The sequence below is a fragment of the Salmo trutta genome, chromosome 9 (genome assembly GCF_901001165.1).
Source record: "Salmo trutta chromosome 9, fSalTru1.1, whole genome shotgun sequence".
Taxonomy (NCBI): domain Eukaryota; kingdom Metazoa; phylum Chordata; class Actinopteri; order Salmoniformes; family Salmonidae; genus Salmo; species Salmo trutta.
Genome location: NC_042965.1, coordinates 32,544,422 through 32,568,329, shown reverse-complemented (window position 1 = coordinate 32,568,329; position 23,908 = coordinate 32,544,422). Strand labels below are relative to the sequence as shown.

The 23,908-nt window shown below is 41.5% G+C and overlaps 1 protein-coding gene across 4 annotated transcripts in view; it reads right to left on the bottom strand.

Moving 5' to 3' along the window:
- Window positions 1-5,545: 5,545 nt before the first annotated feature.
- The window catches only part of agpat9l (1-acylglycerol-3-phosphate O-acyltransferase 9, like), a 50,173-nt gene continuing 31,810 nt past the window's right edge, over window positions 5,546-23,908 (bottom strand). The window contains exons 1-14 of one of the 4 annotated variants that reach the window (XM_029763484.1): window positions 17,528-17,619; window positions 15,448-15,623; window positions 14,692-14,758; window positions 12,717-12,865; window positions 12,211-12,356; window positions 11,703-11,777; window positions 11,470-11,559; window positions 11,224-11,317; window positions 10,857-10,972; window positions 10,430-10,485; window positions 8,842-8,927; window positions 8,569-8,697; window positions 8,407-8,486; window positions 5,546-6,163 (exon numbers count right to left, since the gene is read on the bottom strand). In XM_029763484.1, coding sequence (XP_029619344.1) covers window positions 6,049-6,163; window positions 8,407-8,486; window positions 8,569-8,697; window positions 8,842-8,927; window positions 10,430-10,485; window positions 10,857-10,972; window positions 11,224-11,317; window positions 11,470-11,559; window positions 11,703-11,777; window positions 12,211-12,356; window positions 12,717-12,865; window positions 14,692-14,758; window positions 15,448-15,591 — 1,347 coding nt within the window. In that variant the 5' untranslated portion in view covers window positions 15,592-15,623; window positions 17,528-17,619 and the 3' untranslated portion in view covers window positions 5,546-6,048. Of the gene's footprint in view, window positions 6,164-8,406; window positions 8,487-8,568; window positions 8,698-8,841; window positions 8,928-10,429; window positions 10,486-10,856; window positions 10,973-11,223; window positions 11,318-11,469; window positions 11,560-11,702; window positions 11,778-12,210; window positions 12,357-12,716; window positions 12,866-14,691; window positions 14,759-15,447; window positions 15,624-17,527; window positions 17,620-23,908 lie in introns of those variants that run through there. The other 3 variants (XM_029763485.1, XM_029763486.1, XM_029763487.1) reach the window with 3 other exon arrangements.

Sequence of the window (23,908 nt, the reverse complement as noted above, 5' to 3'; positions counted from 1 at the left end):
GTGTGACAGACGTGTTGTTGCCTACCCTTACCACCTGGGGGCGGCCCGTCAGGAAGTCCAGGTCACATTTAGATGTTGCAGTTCAATGAAAGCGTTGTCATCTTTATAGTCGTACAAACTCTTGTTTCTGACAGCTGACTGACACGGAACCGAAAACAAAACTCACAAACTACACTTGAACACTACAAAATAAAGCAAAACATACTCAATTCAACATATTTAATCCCCCACATCCATATCCCCCTCAAACAGTGCAAGATTTAGATTAATACCCCAAATAGGACTTTTTTTTAGGCACATTCAGGAGAAAGGGCCACACTTCAATGAGGCTGTGTAGTTCCAGTCAGAGCCATATATATATATATATATATATATGTGACTTTGGTTCCAATCATTTAGGCCTTGGTTGTCGTGGATACAACAACAAACCCTTTTGTAAACTCCACTGCCAGACAGCCACCACATTCTCCTGGTCAAAAAAGATGCAGAACTGGACGGACAAATTTGTACACAAGGCTGAGGATACCAGCTATACTCTTCTAAGTCCCTAGACTTAGGTGTTTGTACAATGTTTTACTTTTTGCAGTGTGAGATGTAGTCGTTGTAGAAGAAGCAGAGATGCCTATATCTTCTGGAGCTGCAGGCAGAGTAGATGTGGGGATAGATACATCCATAGCATGGGCACCAGATGGCGTGAAGAAAGAGGCAAAACCTGTCAAGAACTGTGATTCCTATCTGAGAAGGTGGGTGAAATGATCTTTACTCTTTGTTGAATTAAAGGAAACATCTTGTTTAAAACATATGTTGCATCCTGATGAAGCAAAACATATTTTTGGATTCATGTCCATGTGTGTGGATACATGGCAATTTTTGCAATGCATCAAGTTCTCTCTGCTAAAACAGTCAATTAGCATTTAACAATAATACAGCTATTTAATAAAACCATGCCTCACACCATTTTAGGCTATTTAATTCTAACAGCATCTATGGATGTTTTCCATCGAAGCATGGTTTTGTTGATGTGTCAAGCAAAAATGTTACTTGTCCAAAACAACTTTCCTGTTTTCATCTGAGGCATGTTATTGCTGGCCAATAAAAGCTGTTCTGGTGCTGCCTCTCCCTGTGCATCCATCAGAACCCTCTGTTTCAAGGGAACTATGCAGGAGGAGATGGGGATGTGTTAAAAGCACTAAAAAGGCTCATACATTTTTCAACTGGTCAAGCTCTATTTTCCTCAGACAATAGTAGAATGTCTCTGGTCAAGCTCTATTTTCCTCAGACAATAGTAGAATATCTCTGGTCAAGCTCTATTTTCCTCAGACAATAGTAGAATATCTCTGGTCAAGCTCTATTTTCCTCAGACAATAGTAGAATGTCTCTGGTCAAGCTTTATTTTCCTCAGATAATGGTAGAATATCTCTGGTCAAGCTCTATTTTCCTCAGACATTAGTAGAATGTCTCTGGTCAAGCTCTATTTTCCTCAGACAATAGTAGAATATCTCTGGTCAAGCTTTATTTTCCTCAGATAATGGTAGAATATCTCTGGTCAAGCTCTATTTTCCTCAGATAATGGTAGAATATCTCTGGTCAAGCTCTATTTTCCTCAGACAATAGTAGAATATCCCTGGTCAAGCTCTATTTTCATCAGACAATGGTAGAACATCTCTTGCACATAAAGTTTATTATTTAATTTGTGCACCTTGGTTGGACTGCAAGGTAGCTACAGTACACTTACTCTGTAATACAAGATACTTAGTAAGTCTTCTCTGTCCTTACATTATGTTAACAGGTATCAGGAAAGCAATGCGAGGAAGAAAATGCACAATAGCAACATATTGGGGGTACGTCTCATCAGTGTTATAATGATACAATTAAATGAAGTGATACAATGAATCAACAAGATTTTGTCCTGTATTTTCACATGATTAAATAAAGTTTGCTTAATTTTAAAATCAGAATGCCAGCCAACACCTTGCTGGTCCAGATGGAGAGAACATGGATACGTCGTCACCAGGTACGTTAGTAAGGAAGAGTACATTTTTTGCACCTTATATGCTAGTGTTATAAGTCTTACCTAAATATTAATGACTTAAATTGGCTTAACTCTTCCAGGTGTGAGTTGGGATCCTAACACACAACAGAAGAATGGAGGCAGTGATGGTGACAGCAACACCTCAGGAAAAGAACCCAAGGAAGAGAGCTTGAAAAAATCTAAAACATGTACTCTTCTTTAGAGTATGAATGGACTTTACCTATGAATGGACTTCACATACTTGGTGCATTGATGCTGAACACCATCATGTTTTACTTAAAGTGCCATATAATCTCATTGTAGTCTTTATGATCACCAAGTTCTCTTCCTTGCCTGTTATTGTGATGAATCATAAAAACTGCATGGGGATAGGGAGAATATCTTTCATCTGGGAATGACTGTGTCTCTGCAATCAATGCCTATCACTTTGTCTATTGAACAATTTTACTCTAAATAATACAGTGTTATTGATTGTACTGTTTGGCTCCCTTTCATAACCATAAGAATGTTGAATAATGTCACAGTTAGACTTGTCACGATATGAACATTTTACAAACTATACGATACCAGGCCAAGAATGACGATACCAAGTAGTACAGCGATACCACGGTGGAAAAAAATCTGTGGTATATCATCCTGTTCGCCCCGGACGCTTGTTTACGTTTTCTAAACGTTCTCCAAAAACCTGGTCACTGAAATTCACACTTCTACTCAATATAACACATTTCATTTAACTTCAAACTGTTCAGTGTATAATATAATACTGCATAGAATGGCTGATTGCTCATATTTGCAAAGGCCTACCTGTGATTTGGCTGGAGGAATGGGAGGAAGGAATAACCTGTATTCCAGAGGAGGCTGCTGAAGGGAGGACGGCTCATAATAATGGCTGGAACGGAGCAAATGGAATGGCATCAAACACATAGAAACCATGTTTGATGTATTTGATACCATCCCACTGATTCCGCTCCAGACATTACCACGAACCCCTACTCCCCAATTAAGGTGCCAACAACCTCCTGTGATATACATGCATAATGATCTTCATGTCATTGTGGCAGTAAAGGGAAAACACTGCATGAAAACTTAACACACACATTCTCTCGGTCTCCCTCATACTCAACTTTTAAAACGTTAGGCACCAGAAATAAGACCTTTGACATTGTTTTGGCTGACATTACGCCTATATAAATCATACCTTTTGAAGCACATCGTTGTTTGTTATCAAACCAATAATTAGCGACCCGGGATAGGTTTAAAACGGCCCGCGACATGGTTTGTGAAATTATATAAAAATCCGCGTGAGTCGCGATAGAAATAAAAAAAGAGCCACATCCGGTAACATGGGTCATATTGTTTTAACCGTTTAGGCTAGAGACGATACGCTTTATTTGTTGTAAAGTTGCGAGCATGCCTGTCGCGAAGCTGTGCGCAATTTTCCCTCTGACACTCAGAGGCTACATGACAGTGAACTTGCAAAGTCTACTCAGACTGGTCTGTGGTCTTGGTTATAACAGGCCATTGCTCGCTTAGCGAGCTGCTCCATTGTAACAAATGTAAAAATCTAACAGAAGACTCATCAGGGTCTGAGTCTGCATCCCCGCTAAATCATATATATGTTTTATACTGACGGAGGATAAAACGCGAAGAGCTGGTTGATTACAGCTGCCACACGTGATATGACCTGCTCATGCAAGAGACTAGTGGCTGTTGCTTAGATTCAACTTAATTTATTAAAACAGACTTTATAAACATTTTATAACAGGCTCTACCAGGTTCTTTAGAACGGTAGGGTTGAACAACTCAGTAATATCATATGAAGGTACTAGGGTATTCTAAAATGTTGCTATAAATGTATGTTTTGGTACCATGATACAGTGCGACCCATCATTCAGGGCAGGTGGGGTTATGAGCCCCACATTTTTTGCAAAAAAAAATATATATATATATATATATTAAAAATACTTTTTGGGGAAGCTTGCCTGTTTTGCATGTTATTTTGGCATTAATACGTGTCACATATCAGTTTGAAAATTATGTAAAAATAATATATATCATTGAGTTAACAAGGCCGCATACAAACGTGGTCTCTTTTTTGTTTTCTTGAGTAAGGCAGCTCCAAAATGCAGATGTTTCAGCCTAGCTCAGTGCTTTCTGTGGTGGTGGGGCAAGCCAACAGAAAATATGGAGTGTTGCACCGTGATTGGCTCAGTGTTCTGTCACTCATGGGGACACTACGTCACTGCCAAGTCTAAGGGTAGACTTAGAAAATTCTAGCCCCTTGGGTGCTGCCATTGAGTTACATTAGAAGTGCCCGTCCAAGAAGGCTCAAGGTCATTGGCCACTGATAAAATGACGTCAAATCATGTTATATGTACAGTAGCTTTGATTGGACTGATCATGTCAACGTCATACTTTCACAATCTTAGCTAGCAGTCATTATCATGAATCATGTCGACAATCTACTGGCAAATCATTTTTAATTCTTGTCATAGGAAGAGAAATAATGAAAATAAATTATAGATAAAACGTATCGGTGCTCATCGGCCATCCAACACAAGTTGGAAATAGCAAATTCAATGAGTGGTTTGGAAGGAATCAGTGACAGTGGCTGTGTGGTCCCAAAAGGGGTTCTTTCCTATGTTTAAAATGATAAAATTCAACATTGGCCATGCTGAAGCATGATTTGTGCCGCGCTCAAAACAACTGTTAACTCAGAGGACCGCCGCGCCACCTTCCTGTTCAAGTGATCACAGCACAACAATGTGAGTCCAAAAATGTTTTGTATGCAGCTTCATAAATGATGTAATATGCCAGGGAGATATTTACCCCTCTTAACTTTGCCTACAACCTGTTTTAGAGAAATGAATCATTGAATATTGTATTATTTACGGTTCTAACTTGGTGTACAGGGAGAAATCCCATGTGTAAGAACAGCCCATGTTCTGAATTCTGTCGCTGTATGTTTTGAAAGTGCTAAACAAATAGTTATATTGACTAACGTTACATCGGTCCTAGCTCGCTCATTGTCTTAATCGAAAATACGGATTGCCTCTTATCCGCTCGTCGTCCCCTTATGCCATAGTTAGTACATCTCAACTGTCATTAGAAACCACATTTGTTTAAGCAAGTCAGCCATGTTTTTTAAAAGGCAGTAAAAGAGGCTGAATGAACTGCTTCCAGATAAGGCTCCGCTGATAGCCAGGTGTATCAGTGGTAAGATGTTGGGACAGCTTTACGTAAGCCCTAACAGTTTGTGGGCACCGTTTGAGTACAATTAATGTATTGTTTCGTGGCTTGCTGGAATGCATTCTACTTTTCATGTTTTTTTGCCCCACCAAGATTTACATGCTAAAATCGCACTGCCGTGATCAAATCGTTGTACCGGTATACCATGCAAAACTAGTCACAGTACGGTCTATAAAACCTTTAAATCATCAACAGTGTTTTACTGACTCTGACTACCTTGTTCGAGTAGCTGAGCTTGTTAATAAACACACCACTAAAAGAGGGAACAGCTGTACACTAATGTTTATTTTCAAACGATTAGCAGCATTGATTGATCTACTGGGCTCAACATACAGGAAGAAAAAAAAATGGAAAAAACATTCGGACAAAAAACAGCCAAAACTTTGACATTCAGAACTTTGGGATTAAACAACAAAAAAAGTTATACGGTCGCAAAAGGACTATTTGCAAGGTTATTCATTTATTCAAATGCCAAACACAGAATTTCAGTCATTTTCTAGCAGAACAATAAAGAGCTATTCCAATCGGACCTGCAGTTCATCTCCTTTACAGTTCCATTGCACTAGTGTTGACAGTCTTTCCATTGTAATGCCATTGGCTTATCAGTTATCATACAGTCTGCAAGACACTGTAAATGTTACATCACTGAATGGTCCATCCACACGATGGCAGTCTAGTCCGTGGTCATCAGTATTAGTCAGTCAGTCATCAGGCGGGAATGGCCATCTCCTGTCCATACTCCCCCTTTCATGTGGTAGTGGAGGGTGTCAGTCACTGTGACTGCTGTTGTCCTCCTCACTCCCAACCACCATGCTGCTGTACATCTTCTGCTGCTCCTCTTTAAACATATCCTTCACCTTGGCTCTCTTCAGGCCCCCATCCCTACACAGGAACAAACACACCTAAGCAACATTTACAATTTAGCAGACACTTATACATTTCATACTTTGCCCCCGTGGGGATCGAACCCACAACTCTGGCGTTGCAAGCACCAACTGAGCCACATGGGACCCATGTTCTTTAAGAATGTATGTTTTCTAAGAAACAAAACGTGTCTGTGCTTTTTTTGTTTCACCTTTATTTTAGCAAGGAGACCCAATGAGACCAAGGTCTCTTTTACAGGGGAGCCCTGCATATTTATTTGTTATTTAACTAGGCAAGTCAGCTAAGAACAAATTCTTATTTACAATGACGGCCTACACCGGACAAACCCGGACGACGCTGGGCCAATTGTGCTCTGCCCTATGAGACTCCCAATCATGGCCGATTGTGATACAGCCTGGATTCGAACCAGGGTGTCTGTGGTGATGCCTCAAGCACTGAGATGCAGTGCCTTAGACCGCTGCGCCACTCAGGAGCATATACACAATTTACAAATAAAACATACAGTGGGGGAAAAAGTATTTGATCCCCTGCTGATTTTGTACGTTTGCCCACTGACAAAGAAAGGATCAGTCTATAATTTTAATGGTAGGTTTATTTGAACAGTGAGAGACAGAACAACAAAAATATCCAGAAAAACATGTCAAAAATGTTATATTGATTTGCATTTTAAATGAGGGAAATAAGTATTTGACCCCCTCTCAATCAGAAAGATTTCTGGCTCCCAGGTGTCTTTTATACAGGTAACGAGCTGAGATTAGGAGCACACTCTTAAAGGGAGTGCTCCTAACCGCAGCTTGTTACCTGTATAAAAGACACCTGTCCACAGAAGCAATCAATCAATCAGATTCCAAGCTCTCCACCATGGCCAAGACCAAAGAGCTCTCCAAGGATGTCAGGGACAAGATTGTAGACCTACACAAGGCTGGAATGGGCTACAAGACCATCGCTAAGCAGCTTGGTGAGAAGGTGACAACATTTGGTGCGATTATTCGCAAATGGAAGAAACACAAAAGAACTGTCAATATCTCTCGGCCTGGGGCTCCATGCAAGATCTCACCTCGTGGAGTTGCAATGATCATGAGAACGGTGAGGAATCAGCCTAGAACTACACAGGAGGATCTTGTCAATGATCTCAAGGCAGCTGGGACCATAGTCACCAAGAAAACAATTGGTAACACACTACGCCGTGAAGGACTGAAATCCTGCCGCGCCCGCAAGGTCCCCCTGCTCAAGAATACATATACATGCCCGTCTGAAGTTTACCAAGGAACATCTGAATGACTCAGAGGACAACTGGTGAAAGTGTTGTGGTCAGATGAGACCAAAATGGAGCTTTTTGACATCAACTCAACTCGCCGTGTTTGGAGGAGGAGGAATGCTGCCTATGACCCCAAGAACACTATCTCCACCGTCAAACATGGAGGTGGAAACATTATGCTTTGGGGGTGTTTTTCTGCTAAGGGGACAGGACAACTTCACCGCATCAAAGGGACGATGGACAGGGCCATGTACCGTCAAATCTTGGGTGAGAACCTCCTTCCCTCAGCCAGGGCATTGAAAATGGGTCGTGGATGGGTATTCCAGCATGACAATGACCCAAAACACACGGCCAAGGCAACAAAGGAGTGGCTCAAGAAGAAGAACATAAGGTCCTGGAGTGGCCTAGTCAGTCTCCAGACCTTAATCCCATAGAAAATCTGTGGAGGGAGCTGAAGGTTCGAGTTGCCAAACTTCAGCCTCGAAACCTTAATGACTTGGAGAAGATCTGCAAAGAGGAGTGGGACAAAATTCCTCCTGAGATGTGTGCAAACCTGGTGGCCAACTACAAGAAACGTCTGACCTCTGATTGCCAACAAGGGTTTTGCCAGAGGGGTCAAATATTTATTTCCCTCATTAAAATGCAAATCAATTTATAACATTTTTGACATGCATTTTTCTGGATTTTTTTGTTGTTATTCTGTCTCTCACTGTTCAAATAAACCTACTATTAAAATTGTAGACTGATCATTTCTTTATCAGTGGGCAAACGTACAAATACTTTTTTCCCCCACTGTAATACACATTTACAAGATGACAAAACACGCTCAAGAGAAACGATCCCATTCCTCAGCAAAGAGGTCCCCAATGCCTAGGTCAAAGATAGTCCAGTACAAGGCAGTTAGGCTGTCAAATGTTTATGCCTAGGCTCTAGTGCAAGTGAATTATCAGAAAATCCTTATAGGACGGAAGGATATTCTTACCAGGACAAGTCCACTAGTCCTCCCCGATGTGCGATGGCAGACTTGACTCTGTTGGCAAACTGGACAGCATCCTCCCCTTCCTGTGAAAAGAGGAAATAGATCAGTGGCACTTGGTGCATGGCTGGCAGGTTGTGTGTGTGTGTGTGTGTGTTGTATACACACCTGTTGGGTCATGGCTGGCAGGTACCAGACATTGCAGACTATAGCCCAGCTGGTCATCATCCTCAGCAGGTAGCTCACCATGTTGTACTTGGCACTGTTCCAGAACGCATCCCCAAACTGAGGGTCATACTGCGGGAGGGAGATGGTCCCACAGTTGACAGAACACCTCTTCAAAGATGTGCTGACATTTTCTTGCAACTTTCCCAATGCCATCTTTGCGTGATTTAGGGAAAAGTCAACTACTGAACAGAAGCAGTGATATTGATGCCTCACCTTTATGGCTACTGGATATATTGTTCCTCCAATTTCAAAACTTCCCTTTTTGAACATCATGACAGATGTGTTGTTGATACAGGTCCCTGAGGACACCAGAAATATAGACTGGAGATAAGCCACAAACACACAGTATAAAGATAGAGATCCTATGATAACAACAATGCTCTCCAAAATGACAGAAAAGGGTGAAAGCTGCAAGGCCCTGTATATGATATATATATATGATATATATATATATATATAATACATACATACATACATACATACACACGTGACTTGCATATACTGTATACAGCAGTGGTTCCCAAACTTTTTATAGTCCCTTACTCCTTCAAACATTCAACCTCCAGCTGTGTACCCCATCTAGCACCAGGGTCAGTGCACTCTCAAATGTTGTATTTTTGCCATCATTGTAAGTCTACCACACACACACTATACAATACATTTATTAAACATAAGAATCAGTGTGAGTTGTCACAACCCGGCTTGTGGGAAGTTTCAAAGAGCTCTTACAGGACCAGGGCACAAATAATAATAATCAATAATTCTGCTCTTTATTTAGCCCTCTTACATATAAAACATTATTTGTTCAGCAAAAAATGGTGAATAACTCGCCACAGGTTAATGAGAAGGGTGTGCTTGAAATTATGCACATAACTCTGCAATGTTGGGTTGTTTTGGAGAGAGTCTCAGTCTTAAGTGATTTTCCACACACAGTCTGTGCCTGTATTTAGTTTTCATGCTAGTGAGGGCCGAGAATCCACTCTCACATAGGTACATGTCTTAACAGCGCAAGTTTCCAAGGCAAGAATCTCTGAGCGTAGTATCCAGAAATCTGGCAGTGGCTTCTGATTAAATTCAATTTCCACAGATGATTTTCACAGGCTCTCTTTTTAAGATATCGGTAAGTGGACTAGAGGCAGGGCATGAAAGGGATAAAGAATACATGTAAAACTCCTGTGGCTTATTTTTCAAATGGTCATTTTTCGTTTCTAAATGTCTGCGCAAGAGTGAGGGTTTCCCGTGAGAGAGTAATGGTTAATGTGATTTTATGTTAATTATTTGACTAGGCTACCTGTATTTGACATTGTGTTGTTCTTTCGCTGAACACTAGATGGTTTAAATTTATTTTTGTCAGTGAAACGAGGCTACTCAGGTGAGAGAAAAAAATAACTCACCCAAATGTATAGCCCCGTTGGAAAATAAAAACGTACTGTTTGAAAATGTGAAGAAAATGATTTCAGTTTGGGAATACCTGGTATACAGCATATGTATATTTGTAGGTGTAGGATCAGCTTACATTACCTAACCAAGGCACTGGCTTAAATCAGTGTCTAAGGGCAACTTAATGCTAATCCATTTGGGCCAATGTAGCACTTACCGGTCACACTTTATTCAGATAGTCGGGATTTTCCATCTGTAGATGCTCTACAGATAGTTTGTTGTTAGCATGACCATCTGTTGATAAGCAACTGCTTGCTAGGGTTAGGGGTAGAATAAGGGTGAGGGTTAAGGTTAGAGCTAGGGTTAGTAGATTGTAGAGCATCTACAGATGGACTGACTATCCAAATCAAATGGAACCCACCTTCTGGAAAGATCAATATAGGAAGCTTTGTGTTGTCATTCACGTGATCCGTCAACCTGCAAACATTAATAACAGTTAGAAAACCTAACCTTATATCTGGGAGGAGTATGAACATAGCTCCAACTGGAACTATAATTATGTCCATATCAGAAAATGCCAGTGTTAAATTATATCCCTAATTGTCAATGGCAATGAATTGTGACTAATACATTTGTGCATGAATGTGCTAGTTTGGTTTTACTGACAAGCACTTATAAAGCAGAGAACATACTGTAAGTAAGATGTCTGGCAGGAGTATGTTATCTGGATGAGGAAATATGATGAGATATGACTGATTATTTGTCTGTAGCTATTTTCAATGGGCATGTCCTTGCTTGTCTGAACATTGTAGGTAGAGATAGGAATAACAGTGAACAGGTAAGTTCACCTCTTGGCCACCAGGTGGCGATCTTTCATATCAGCCCTCTCAAACCAGATGTGAGGACAGGACCTGGCCATGGCCCTCTGCAGCACTCCCATCAGACCACCATGTGACTGGCCCACCTAAAACACATCAGGTCAAATCCCATCTAAAGTCCTCAGAATTCCTTTCACAGACAATTCATCTGATTAGGATTAAAGAAGTATAAAGTAGTACATTTCCTGATAAATGTAAGGTACACAAACGTAGAAAATGGTGAACAAAATAAAAATAGGCTACACAGAGAGAAAGCAGTCAATTGAGTGTCAATCAACAAATTTCACACAGGTCAGCCATTTCAAGCGAGGCTTAATGTCAGCTTTACTTCACATACCATGGCGTAACACCCGTCGTTGCAGAGAATTACGATATCAATCGGGGAGGTGTGATTGGCCACACAGATTCCTCCTTTTCTGGGTCTGTTTTCTCTGTAAAACAAGATAGAGACCACACACACACGTTAAAGTAAAAAAATCTCTGCACACATCATGAGGACCAACAGTAAGATCACTTGGGGACAGGATGGTGTGTAATAGCCTGCTGAATAGAGATGTGTGAGAGGGGAGGTCAGTTAACTGACTTGTTATAGTAGTGGATGGTGCAGGAGAGGCCTCGGGCACAGATCCTGTAGCACATCACATGGACCCAATCGCTCAGCCAGGACTTCAGCCTACAGAACACACAGACGGACGGACACACACGGACACACACGATGCTACCTTAAAGATGACTAAAATACAACTACGAGAGGAATGTCTCAGTCTTTAAAACAATCCTGTGTGAACTTATAGATTCAAAGCTGTGTAAATGTACCTCCAGTTAGGGAGGAATCCTACAGCAGTGGTTCCTATCACCAGCCAGGTCAGGCCTATAGATGCCAGCGTGATCCTGAAAGAAAACATTCTCACTCAGGAACATACATGACACTACAACACATTATGCTGGTCATGAGCCAACACTCCACACGAGGTTGGTGGCACCTTAATTGGGGAGGACAGGCTCGTAGTAATGACTGGAGCAGAATGGTAACTAATACACCAAACACGTGGCTTCCAGGTGTTTGATGCCATTCGCGCTGTTCCGGACATTATTATGAGCCGTTTTCCCCTCAGCACCCACCTGTGCTCCACACTTTATTGATATCTGTGGTTGTGCATCCTGTCTATTCAGCCACTAGCTGGATTATTTGTGGTAAGCACTGCATTTAATATTACTGGTGCATGGTATGTATGTTTGGTTCAGGGATGTGAACTGTAGGAGAACTGAGGCCTTACGACAGGGGAACAGTGATTATGAATGATTTCACACGCCCAGGTGTTACCTGAGTGGAGCCAAGATGCAGTAGCGTATGAACACGCCCATCCCCCAGACCATAGTAAGTTTGAGGCTGATGTACTGGAAGTCATTGTTGGTCCGAGTTAGCAGGTTCCACGACACCAGCTCCTCTGATGAAAACCGCTGGGTCACCTTGAAATCAGAAGAACAACATTACAAATAATGTAGGCCTACCTGTACAGAAATAAAGTCTGGACTTTGAATAGATGTTGTACTGTTTTTCCCAATCCTGAATCAACCCCTGGCCCTAAACACTTCCTGATGCCCCTTCGTTGATATGAAAGGACAGGATGTGTACAGTAAAGGCAATAAATAGGAAACTCCTCTTAGCTTACCAGAGGGTTAGGCATTACTGTATAGCTCAGATCTATCAGGGTCCATCATGGAATATCTAGCATTACATTTACATTTACATTTAAGTCATTTAGCAGACGCTCTTATCCAGAGCGACTTTGGAATTAGGCATCAATCTTACTGTAGTTGTGATCTCACCTCATCCTCTACGATGTCCTCGATGCCTCGTCTGTAGAAGTAGAAACAGTCACTGAGTGTGAAGTCCCCTCCCACTGGTGGTTTGGGGCGACTGCGCCTCAACTCCCCCAGCGCCTCCTCCATAGAACCATCATCCCTCTGGATGAGGCCTGGAAATCCACACACAAAGATATCACCTAATCAACCCTATATCATTTTCAGATGTGATCATATCGTACCGCTATCTGTAGTTGATAAACGTGAATTAGTTTTATATTTTACCATCAATACAGACAGCATTCACAGAGTCACAAACAAAGAGCTTCAAAGTCCAATAAGTTTATTCATTTTGAATGACAAATATGTCAAACGACCATGGACATGTTGGGAGCTGTCGAGGAAGGAAATGAGTCACAGAACTGCAACACATTTAAGAGAGTGTCACCAACTAACTTACACTGTTGCTCCATATTGAGAAATAGAGATATCTTGGGCTGATAGCTGAGTGGAAGAATCGCCAACCACAACCCTAATCCTGATCCTAAACAGGTTAAATCACCAATACCATTTTCCTACAGAATCCAGAAGAAATGACAGGCCATCAAACATAGTAAACAGCCCTTTGTGTGTCTGTCATCTCGAGGTAATCACAGGTCTAGGATCAGATTACCCCACCACAAAGTGTATCCCTTCCTCCTAGAGGTCTGAAGGCAGTGAAATCAGCTGAGGATACTCAATCTGATGATGCACGAGGCAAAGTTCAGGAGAGAGAGAGTGACTGACTTTATGCTGAATTCAATCAATCCTGCTAAAGCAATGTTTATGCTGTGAGCCATTTGTTTTCTTTGAAAACTACAAACAGCATATACAGTGAGGGGAGTACAATACAGAAACCATCCTGTGAGTTTATATCTAACAAATTAAAAGAGCATCTTAATGTGCTGTGCTAGCTAGTGAACACAGCGCTGTGAGTTTGATTGAATTTCCCCCTGACAAACCTATAAGACTGGTGATTGTGAAGTGATTGCGTCAGTGGATAGATAGGCAGCCAGCACAGAGCCACATCATTCAGCACAGAATATTGTAAATGCTCACGATCACAGTCTGCTAATTAACAGACTGCTCCAAGCCTCCTCCACTGCAAGCCCCTGCCAAGCACTTTAAAAAATAGATAAGGTTTACATTGTCTCTAGGTTCTCAGTGGTATAATTAATCAATAAGGCCAGAGGGGGTGTGGTATGGCCAATATACCACGGCTAAGGGCTGTTCTTATGTGTGATGCAACGCAGAGTGCCTGGATACAGCCCTTAGCCGTGGTATATTGGCCATATACCACAAACCCCAGAGGTGCCTTATTGCTTTTATAAAAGTGGTTACCAACGTAATTAGAGCAGTAAAAATGTAAGTATTGTCATACTGTCAGCCAATCACCATTCAGGACTTGAACCACCCAGTTTATAATTTCATATAGGTTACCCCATCCCATCTAACGTGCCTTGAGCTCATTAAAAATATCTATATTATAAATGCAACCTATTTCAACCATTGACAGCTGACTGAAATCAGTCCTGACATGATATTTTCAATGCACTCAGCAGAGGAAAACCTGTTTAACTACTATGGTACACTACCATACAGGATTTGTTCTAAGGCACTTTACATGTAAATTAGCTTCTGAACAAAGCAGATAAACAGTGGCTTTGGGAACCAGTGTTGTTGAGAGAGAGGAGAAACAGAACAAACAGAAACATACTCTATATGTTTCTTTATGAGTTTCTCAAGGGCAAAGGGAGTGACTGAAAATGTTGAGGTTTCTCTTTCCCAAACATTGGCCAGACTTGTAAACCTAAAATATCAACCATGCAACTTTAGGGAATCCCCACAATAATTTCCTGATCAGAGACCAGCGAGTAAATAAATCTCTCTATCCATTCATCCATCCTATCAATCGATCGATCAAGCAAATTAATCCAATGAGCTCTGCTCATTGACTCACCGTTGGATGAGGAGGATTCGATTATATGCTGCTCTTTGTTGACTGTCTGGATCCTCAACGTGGCCCACTGGAGAACAGGAGAGATGAGAAACATCTTTAGCCTTTGACATCTCACCCCATGACCCACAGCAGGACAGGAGAGAAAGGACGTACACATATTCACCCCTGAACTCTCACTCCAGATAAGCCCCTGGACAGTGTTTGAAAGGTTATTATTTTTATTTTTTCCAGGAGGCCACAAGGTTACAGGATGTTCAGATGGAAAAGTGCAGTGTTGAGAACATACGTGCTTTCTGTCAAAAACCATGTCAGTTCTATACATTTATTGCGATTCAATGTTCCAAACATATTGCTCACCAAATGTCTGCTGCAGAGGGACAAGAGCCATGAGAAAACGAGTTTTGATCAGTCATGGAAATAAAAGTGCTGAAAACAAATTGGCTCCATATTTAAGAAGATGAGAACATGCTATGAAGGGAAATTACTGGAGTTTTAGTGCAGGTACAGCCCACCAGCTCAGAATAATATTGCGATATGAAAGTGTATCGATTTTTTTCTCCCTCACTAATGTTGTAGTATATATACATACATTAAGGACACAAGTCTTATATTTAGGACATGATGAATAGATAACATTTAAGACAACTATAGACACATGAAGCTGTGCCCCTCACGTTGTCTGAGTAATGCAGTTTACCAGATTTTCCCATTTTGTTGTACCCCCCTCCCCCCTACTTCTGAACAGAGGCAGTTTACCTCAAGTGTTTTGACCAAGATCTTCATGTATGTCTCAGAGATGCCCAGGGAGAAGCCAAACATGGCAGGCACCATGAGAAGAGCCACAATGAGGTAGACCCACACCTTCAGCCCTGCCAGGACCACCACCCAGAAATCCTCCATCGCTACAGACCACTCTACAGTATGTCACCCTGCTGAAACAACAAGAGGAGATTGATAGCAGTAATAGCATAGCAAGCTTATGTGTAGGCTATGGGAGATAGAGACATAAACACACACATTCAACCAACACTGAAGCGTGTCAGAATAGCCTCTCTGTATGTAAGTGTACTATAGCCAAGTCTGCCATGAAGCCTGGACTTTTATGGCACAGAAGCTCAGGTTCAATATCTGACAGTACTACCTCAATTGCTACAGTTAAAGATATAGTTCACCCAAATTACATACTGGTTTCCTTACCGTGTAAGCAGTCTATGGACAAGGTGAGACAGAAAATTAAATCCATGCTTTGATCAATGCTACGATGCTTTGCATATGACATGTGAAAAATGCTAATATCGGTGATATTGACTTGCATTGGATTTGTTCCACAAATTCCTTAAAGAAAGAAAATGTAGCTTTTGGAGACAGTGGCCAGGTAAACAAAACCAAAGCATGGATGTCTGTCATACCATTTCCATAGACTGCTTACAGGGTAAGGAAAAGATTTGGATAATTTTGTTATTTGGGTGAACTATCCCTTTAACTATAGGCTAGAGAGGGTGGAAAATGATACCGCTCAGATTTTAGGACAAACACAGAACATGGCTACACATCAGGTATGTGTGTGACTATGTAAAACAGAATGAAACAAATATGAATAACATAGAATGTGTAATCTATTAGATCAAAAACACAAAAGGAGTTGAAGTAGGCCTACTACACTGAACTAAAAAGTAAATGCAACATGTAAAGTGTTGGTCCCATGTTTCATGAAGTGAAATCAAAGATTCCAAGAATGTTCCATACGCACAAAAAGCTTCTGTCAAATGTTGCGCACAAATTTGTTTAAAATCCCTGTTAGTGAGCATTTCTCCTTTGCCAAGATAATCCATCCACCTGACAGGTGTTGCATATCAAGAAGCAGATTAAATAGCATGATCATTACACAGGTGCACCTTGTGATGGGTACAATAAAGGCCACTCTAAAATGTGCAGTTTTGTCACACAACACAATGCCACAGATGTCTCAAGTTGAGGGAGCATGCAATTGGCATGCTGACTGCAGGAATGTCCCCCAGAGCTGTTGCCAGTGAATTAAATGTTCATTTCTCTACCATAAACTGCCGCCAACCTCATTTAAAATAATTTGGCAGTACATCCAACCGGCCTCACAACCACGTGTAACCATGCCAGCCTAGGACCTCCACATCCGGCTTCTTCACCTGCGGGATCGCCGGAGACCAGCCACTCGGACAGCTGATGAAACTGAGGAGTATTTCTGTCTGTAATAAAGCCCTTTTGTAGGAAAAAACTAATTCTGATTGGCTGGACCTGGTTCCCCAGTGGGTGGGCCTATGCCCTCCCAGGCCCACCCATGGCTGCGCACCTGCCCAGTCATGTGAAATCCATAGATTAGGGCATAATACATTTATTTAAATTGACTGATTTCCTTATATGAACTGTAACAGTAAAATCGTTGTCACATGTTGCGTTTCTATTTTTGTTCAGTGTAATAATGGGCTAACGTAGACCTACAAATATTGGGCTAAGTAGGACTACTATCAACAAATCCAAGGCGCATGTCTGAAATGACAAGTTCAAACGCGACAGAAAGAAGCCCAACATTTAATTATAGGCTAATACAAATCTTTCTAGGCTGACGATCGTAAAGTCCATTTAAAATAAATTTCAAATTGAGATTGCGCAACATATACGCTCGTCACGAAAAACCTCAACCGGAGACACTCAATTCATTTCAACATCAATAGCCAATTATAAACAGAGTAGGCTATTGGACACAAATAAACCAAATCGCTTGACAAAAAACTGTCAGCAAATTGGCCGGACAATTACAAAGTTTGGTTCCCGATATTCAGCCTGGCGTGGTAGATCTTACCTGTCAAACTCCAGTCCATGTTACCATGCCCTTCCCTATTGTAGAACTCATACGACTATGTGTGAAGCTAACCACAATAGGGATTAGCCACAATAGTGGAATTTGCGGTGCGCTTTCAAAATAAAAGTCCATCATTGAAACTGATCCAAACGGCAACAAATAGGGGAATAATTCCATATTTGGATTAGATAATGCTAAACAAGGTTGAAATGTTGTTACATAACTTAATAATAAATACAATAATGTATTTGACAATAAACAGTAAACAAACTGTTCAGATCCCACTGTGGCTGTAATAGACTGCATACTTGCATTGGGGGCACAGGCATTGTACAGCCTTAACTATAGAGCAGTGGTGGCTGGTGGGAGGAGCTATAGGAGGACGAGCTCATTGTAATGGCTGGAGTGGAATTAATGAATGATATCAAACACATGGATATCACATTAGACTCCGCTCATAAATTCCTTTCCAGCCATTACAAGGAGCCCATCCTCCTAGAGCTCCTCCCACCAGCCTCCACTGCTATAGAGTGTGCACCCATGAAATGGGGTACCAGCCTACTCAGTGACGCCCACAGCTATGTAGAGTTTACGCAAATATTATCATCATAGCTCTTATTGCAGGACTCTGAAACGAGCCACAGCTCACCAGTCAAGCTATTTTATTTTAATAATTATTTGAATTTAACCTTTATTTAACTAGGCAAGTCACTTAAGAACAAATTCTTATTTACAATCATGGCCTGCCAAAAGGCCTCCTGTGGGGATGAGGGCTGGGATTAAAAATGTAAAATATAGAAATATAGGACAAAACACATCATGACAAGAGAGACAACACAACACAAAGAGTGTAAGACAACAACATAACAAGGCAGCAACACATGACAGCACAGCATGGTAGCAACACAAAACATGGTACAAACATTATTGGGCACAGAGCAAAGGGCAAGAAGGTAGAGACAACAATACATCACACAAAGCAGCCACAACTGTCAGTAAGAGTGTCCATGACTGAGTCTTTGAATGAAGAGGTTGAGATAAAACTGTCCAGTTTGTGTGTTTGTTGCAGCTCATTCCAGTCACAAGCTGCAGCGAACTGAAAAGAGGAGCGACCCAGGGATGTGTGCGCTTTGGGGACCTTTAACAGAATGTGACTGGCAACTGTTGCTATTGTGCGTATTGAACATTAATATAGGACTGTAAAGCCTTACCCATGGAGTGTGCACCTATGGAGTGGGCTATCAGTCAACCTAGTGACACCCACAGAACACAACTACGTAGTTTGCACCAATATGAGCGTCATACCTCTTATCTTGTTGCAGGACTGCAAACACTGTGAAATGAGCCACATTGATTTATCTATTGTGCGTATTGAACATTAATATTGGACTGTATAGCCTTATCTATGGAGTGTGCACCCATGAAATGGGTAGCCTACTCAGTGACAACCACAATTTACAATTCCAAAGAATTTACACAAATATTAGCGTAAAAATACGTGTTCAGAGTTGTTTTGACTCGGCACGAATTGGGTGTTGGAATTTCCCAGTTTATTCCCATGTGGATTACATCAACAATTAGGGCACTAATAGTTGTTAGTGTAGCTAGCTAGCATGCTGCTAACATTATCTAGCTAGCTAGCTTGCTAACCTTATGTATCTAGCTAATGTTATATGTTGTTGCTGTAATTAATTGTTTACTACATGTATTCAAAAGATTAGCCCAGAGCTGTGAACTCACGCATTGACCGTGAGACGCAACAATTTGACCCTCTTCTCACGCTCTCAAGGCACACCTCTAATCTCACGCATTGAAAAGTAGCCTACTGCTTACATTTTCTCTAATTAGTCCATTATATAATCCGCGCGTTAACTTTTTAATTGTGCTCCATATCGCTTTGAAATAGGGGCATCTGCGCCGGCAATATAACATCAGGAGAGGAGCCTTTATCGTTGTCCTGCCACCGCACTGTGAACCGGCACATTGAAGCATATGATTGGTTTAGTTATGTAAGGGATCTCTGACAACGAAAAGACAGCAGACTGTTTGTATTAGTAGGGAAGTTTGGTAGGGTGACCTGATTTGTAACTATGAAAATCATTTTTGTCTACGAGATTGTGAACCCAAAAGTTCGATTCTAGAGGGGGGACAATACGTATAACAATGATTTGGTTAGAGTGTAGGGACAGATTTTATCATGTATTTACTTTATTTAGTCTAATCAGTGGAACAGTTCTCATTCTTAACAATGCGCTACAATTGAGGGTAATTACTGTACTTGTCTGCAAAAAGACTAGTTATTCCCCACATGTATTTTATTATTCCACTTCTTCCCAATGTTGCCAGTGTAATCACATATTTGAAATCTGATGCCTACTTTGTCTTTGAAAATGTATTATTTGAGGCTATGTATTTTTGCAGCCATTCATGGACAGCTTTGAATAAGTCATACAAATAACCATATGATATTAAATGCTCCAGGAATCAAATATAATTGTTTGACATTTTAGTGTTGTGCACATGCTAGACAGAGATGGTAGGGGGACTCATGACTCATAAACACATATTTGGTCTATGTAGAGTAAGATGATCGTCGACTAGTGGGCATAAACCATCTGCATATTGATATTCATTAGATTTTTCTTGAAGATTGGGTGATTGAGAAATACAAAATTAAATACAAAAATTGAAATGAATAACGAATAAAAATAACGAGTAGAAATAACATGGCTATATATAGTAAGTAGAAAGTAACTTGGCTATATACAGGGAGTACCAGTACCGAGTGGATGCGCAGGGGTACTAGGTAAATGAGATAGCCATGTACTGTACATAAAGGTAGAGGCTGTTACCTTCATTGACCACGTTTACATGTCCAAAGTATTCCGGATAGTAGCTCATAGCACCTTTGATATCCTGTTCATGAGTATCCCTGTATCCGTGAATAATCAGAATATTCCTAATTGGTTCATATGGGTTAAATGGAATAGTAACTGAAATCTGGACACTGACTGTAGGCCTGATTGCAATCTCCTGAACGTCATCTCAAGCTGACACCTTTGCTAACAGGTATTGTGTCAATTTTAAACTTGCACAAGACCATTCTCAAAATTGTCAATTTAAAGAAACGTTGCCAATTTCTTAATTACTATATGTAACTAATATTAGATAGTTAATCCAGAGAATTTTACATTTACCTCGAGTTGGCACGCTCATCCAGACCGCCATGGCATTTGTAGTTCGTTATGATCCCCAAAATCCAATGCTAATGTGGCTGGGGCGGGGGTAAATACAGGCAAATACAGTGCCTTCGGAAAGTATTCAGACCCCTTGACTTTTTCCACATTTTGTTAAGTTAAAGCCTTATTCTAAAATTACTTAAATTGTTCCCCCCCTCCTCAATCTACACACAATACCCCATAATGACAAAGCAAAAACAAGTTTAGAATTATTTTGCTAATTTATTAAAATTTAAAAACAGAAAAAAAGACCCTATACTCAGTACTTTGTTGAAGCACCTTTGGCAGTAATTACAGCCTCGAGTCTTCTTGGGTATCCAGGCTGGATCACATCCGGCAGGCATTGGGAGTCCCATAGGGCGGTGCACAATTGGCCCAGCATCGTCCGGGTTTGGCTGGGGTAGGCCATCTTTGTAAATAAGAATCTGTTCTTAACTGACTTGCCTAGTTAAATAAAAACGTTTTAAATTATGTAAATGACGCTACAAGCTTGGCACACCTGTATTTGGGAGTTTCTCGCATTCTTCTATGCAGATTCTCTCAAGCTCTGTCAGGTTGGATGGGGAGCGTCGCTGCACAGCTATTTTCAGGTCTCCCCAGAAATGTTAGATCAGGTTCAAGTCTGGGCTCTGGCTGGCCCACTCAAGGACATTCAGAGACTTGTCCCAAAGCCACTCCTGCGTTGTCTTGGCTGTGTGCTTAGGATAGTTGTCCTGTTGGAAGGTGAACCTTCGCCCCAGTCTGAGGTCCTGAGCAGGTTTTCATCAAGGATCTCTGTATTTTGCACCACTCATTTTTGCCTCGATCCAGACTGGTCTCCCAGTCCCTGCCGCTGAAAAATATCCCCACAGCATGATGCTGCCACCACCATGCTTCACTGTAGGGTTGATGCCAGGTTTCCTCCAGATGTGACACTTGGCATTCAGGCCAAAGAGTTCAATCTTGGTTTCATCAGACCAGAGAATCTTGTTTGTCATGGTCTGAGACTCTTTAGGTTCCTTTTGGCAAACTCCAAGCGGGCTGTCATGTGCCTTTTACTGAGGAGTGGTTTCTGTCTGGCCACTCTACCATAAAGGCCCCTGATTAGTGGAGTGCTGCAGAGATGGTTGTCCTTCTGGAAGTTTCTCCTATCTCCACAGAGGAACTCTGGAGCTCTGTCAGAGTGACCATCGGGTTCTTTGGTCTCCTCCCTGACCAAGGCCCTTCTCCCCCGATTGCTCAGTTTAGCCGGGCAGCCAGCTCTAGGAAGAGTCTTGGTGGTTCCAAACTTCTTCTATTTAAGAATGATGGAGGCCACTGGGTAATGGGGACCTTCAATGGTGCAGACAATTTTTGTTTCCCTTCCCCAGATCTGTGCCTCTACACAATCCTGTCTCAGAACTCTATGGACAATTCCTTCGACCTCATGGCTTAGTTTTTGCTCTAACATACACTGTCAAGTGTGGGACCTTATATAGACAGGTGTGTGCCTTTCCAAATCATGTCCAATCAATTGAATTTACCACAGGTGGACTCCAATCAAGTTGTTGAAACATCTCAAGGATGATCAATGGAAACAGGATGCACCTGAGCTCAATGTCGAGTGTCATAGCAAAAGGTCTCAAATACTTATTTTTAATAAATTTGCAAAAATGTCTATAAACCTATTTTTGCTTTGTCGTTATGGGGTATTGTCAAATCAAATTTTATTGGTCACATACACGTAGTCACATAAAAATATATACACTATCGTGTGTAGATTAATGAGGAAAAGTTGCTATTTCATCATTTTAGAATAAGGCTGTAACGTAACAACATTTACATTTTAGTCATTTAGCAGATGCTCTTATCCAGAGCAACTTACAGTAGTGAATGCATACATTTCATACATTTTTTCCCCCCGTGGGAATCGAACCCACAACCCTGCTCTACCAACTGAGCAACACGGGCCCTCTGGAGGGGGTCTGAATGCACTGTAGCTAATGTGCCCACTCCGTTATTGGCTCCTCTGCTCTAGCCAACAGCTCACAGATAGGGTGTGGGTATAGCCTACATGAAGACATTATGTACAAAATATTATTTATATTTGTTCAAACAGCAGCCAATCATCATGTCACCAGAATAGGACTCTCGATATACTGTTTATCGGAAAGGAACATTAAGCTCATCACCTTGCACTTTCACCACCATGTGAAATTCATCATAACTCAGCTGTAGCCTAACTGCACGCCTTCCCCGAGTTGTAGTGGGAGGACCACACACCATATCACATGACGGTTATTATATACATTTTTGTGCATAAAAGCATTTCCACCTCCATTTCTCGCTGTCATGGGCGTCGTAAGGATAGGACCAAGGCACAGCGGGTAAAGTGCTCATACTTAATTTATTCGATGAAAACACTTCAACAAAAACAAACAATGAAAAACAGTTCCATATGGCATCCAGGCTATACAGAAAATAACCACCCACAAAACACAAGTGAAACAACAACTAAACATGGCCTCCAATTACATTTTTACATTTTAGTCATTTAGCAGACGCTCTTATCCAGAGCGACTTACAGTAGTGAATGCATACATTTCATACATTTTTATTTTTTTCCTGTGCTGGCCCCCCAGCTGCCTCTAATTGGAGGTCATGCCCAAAAACCAACATAGAAATAGAAAACTAGAATTTAACCATAGATATAGAAAACATAGAACAAAACTCAAAAACACCAAAACAAACACTCCCTGCCACGCCCTGACCATACTATAATGACAAATAACCCCTTTTACTGGTCAGGACGTGACAGTACCCCCCCCCCAAAGGTGCAGACCCCGAATGCACCTCAAACAAACCCCACAAAAACAACTCCAAACCTAGAGGGAAGGGAGGGTGGCCACCATCGACGGCTCCTGTGCTACACCCCCCCCTTCGCAATCCTCCAGCTACGGAGGTGGCTCTGGCGCCAGGCGTAGCCCCCGTTCTAACCTGTCAACCCGTGCTGAAGGCTCTGGGCTGTAGACCGTTGCTGAAGGCTCCGGGTTGCAGACCACCGCTGAAGGCTCCGGACTGTAGGCCTTCTCAGCAGCAGGCTCCGGACTGTAGGCCTTCTCAGCAGCAGGCTCCGGACTCTAGGCCTTCTCAGCAGCAGGCTCCGGACTCTAGGCCTTCTCAG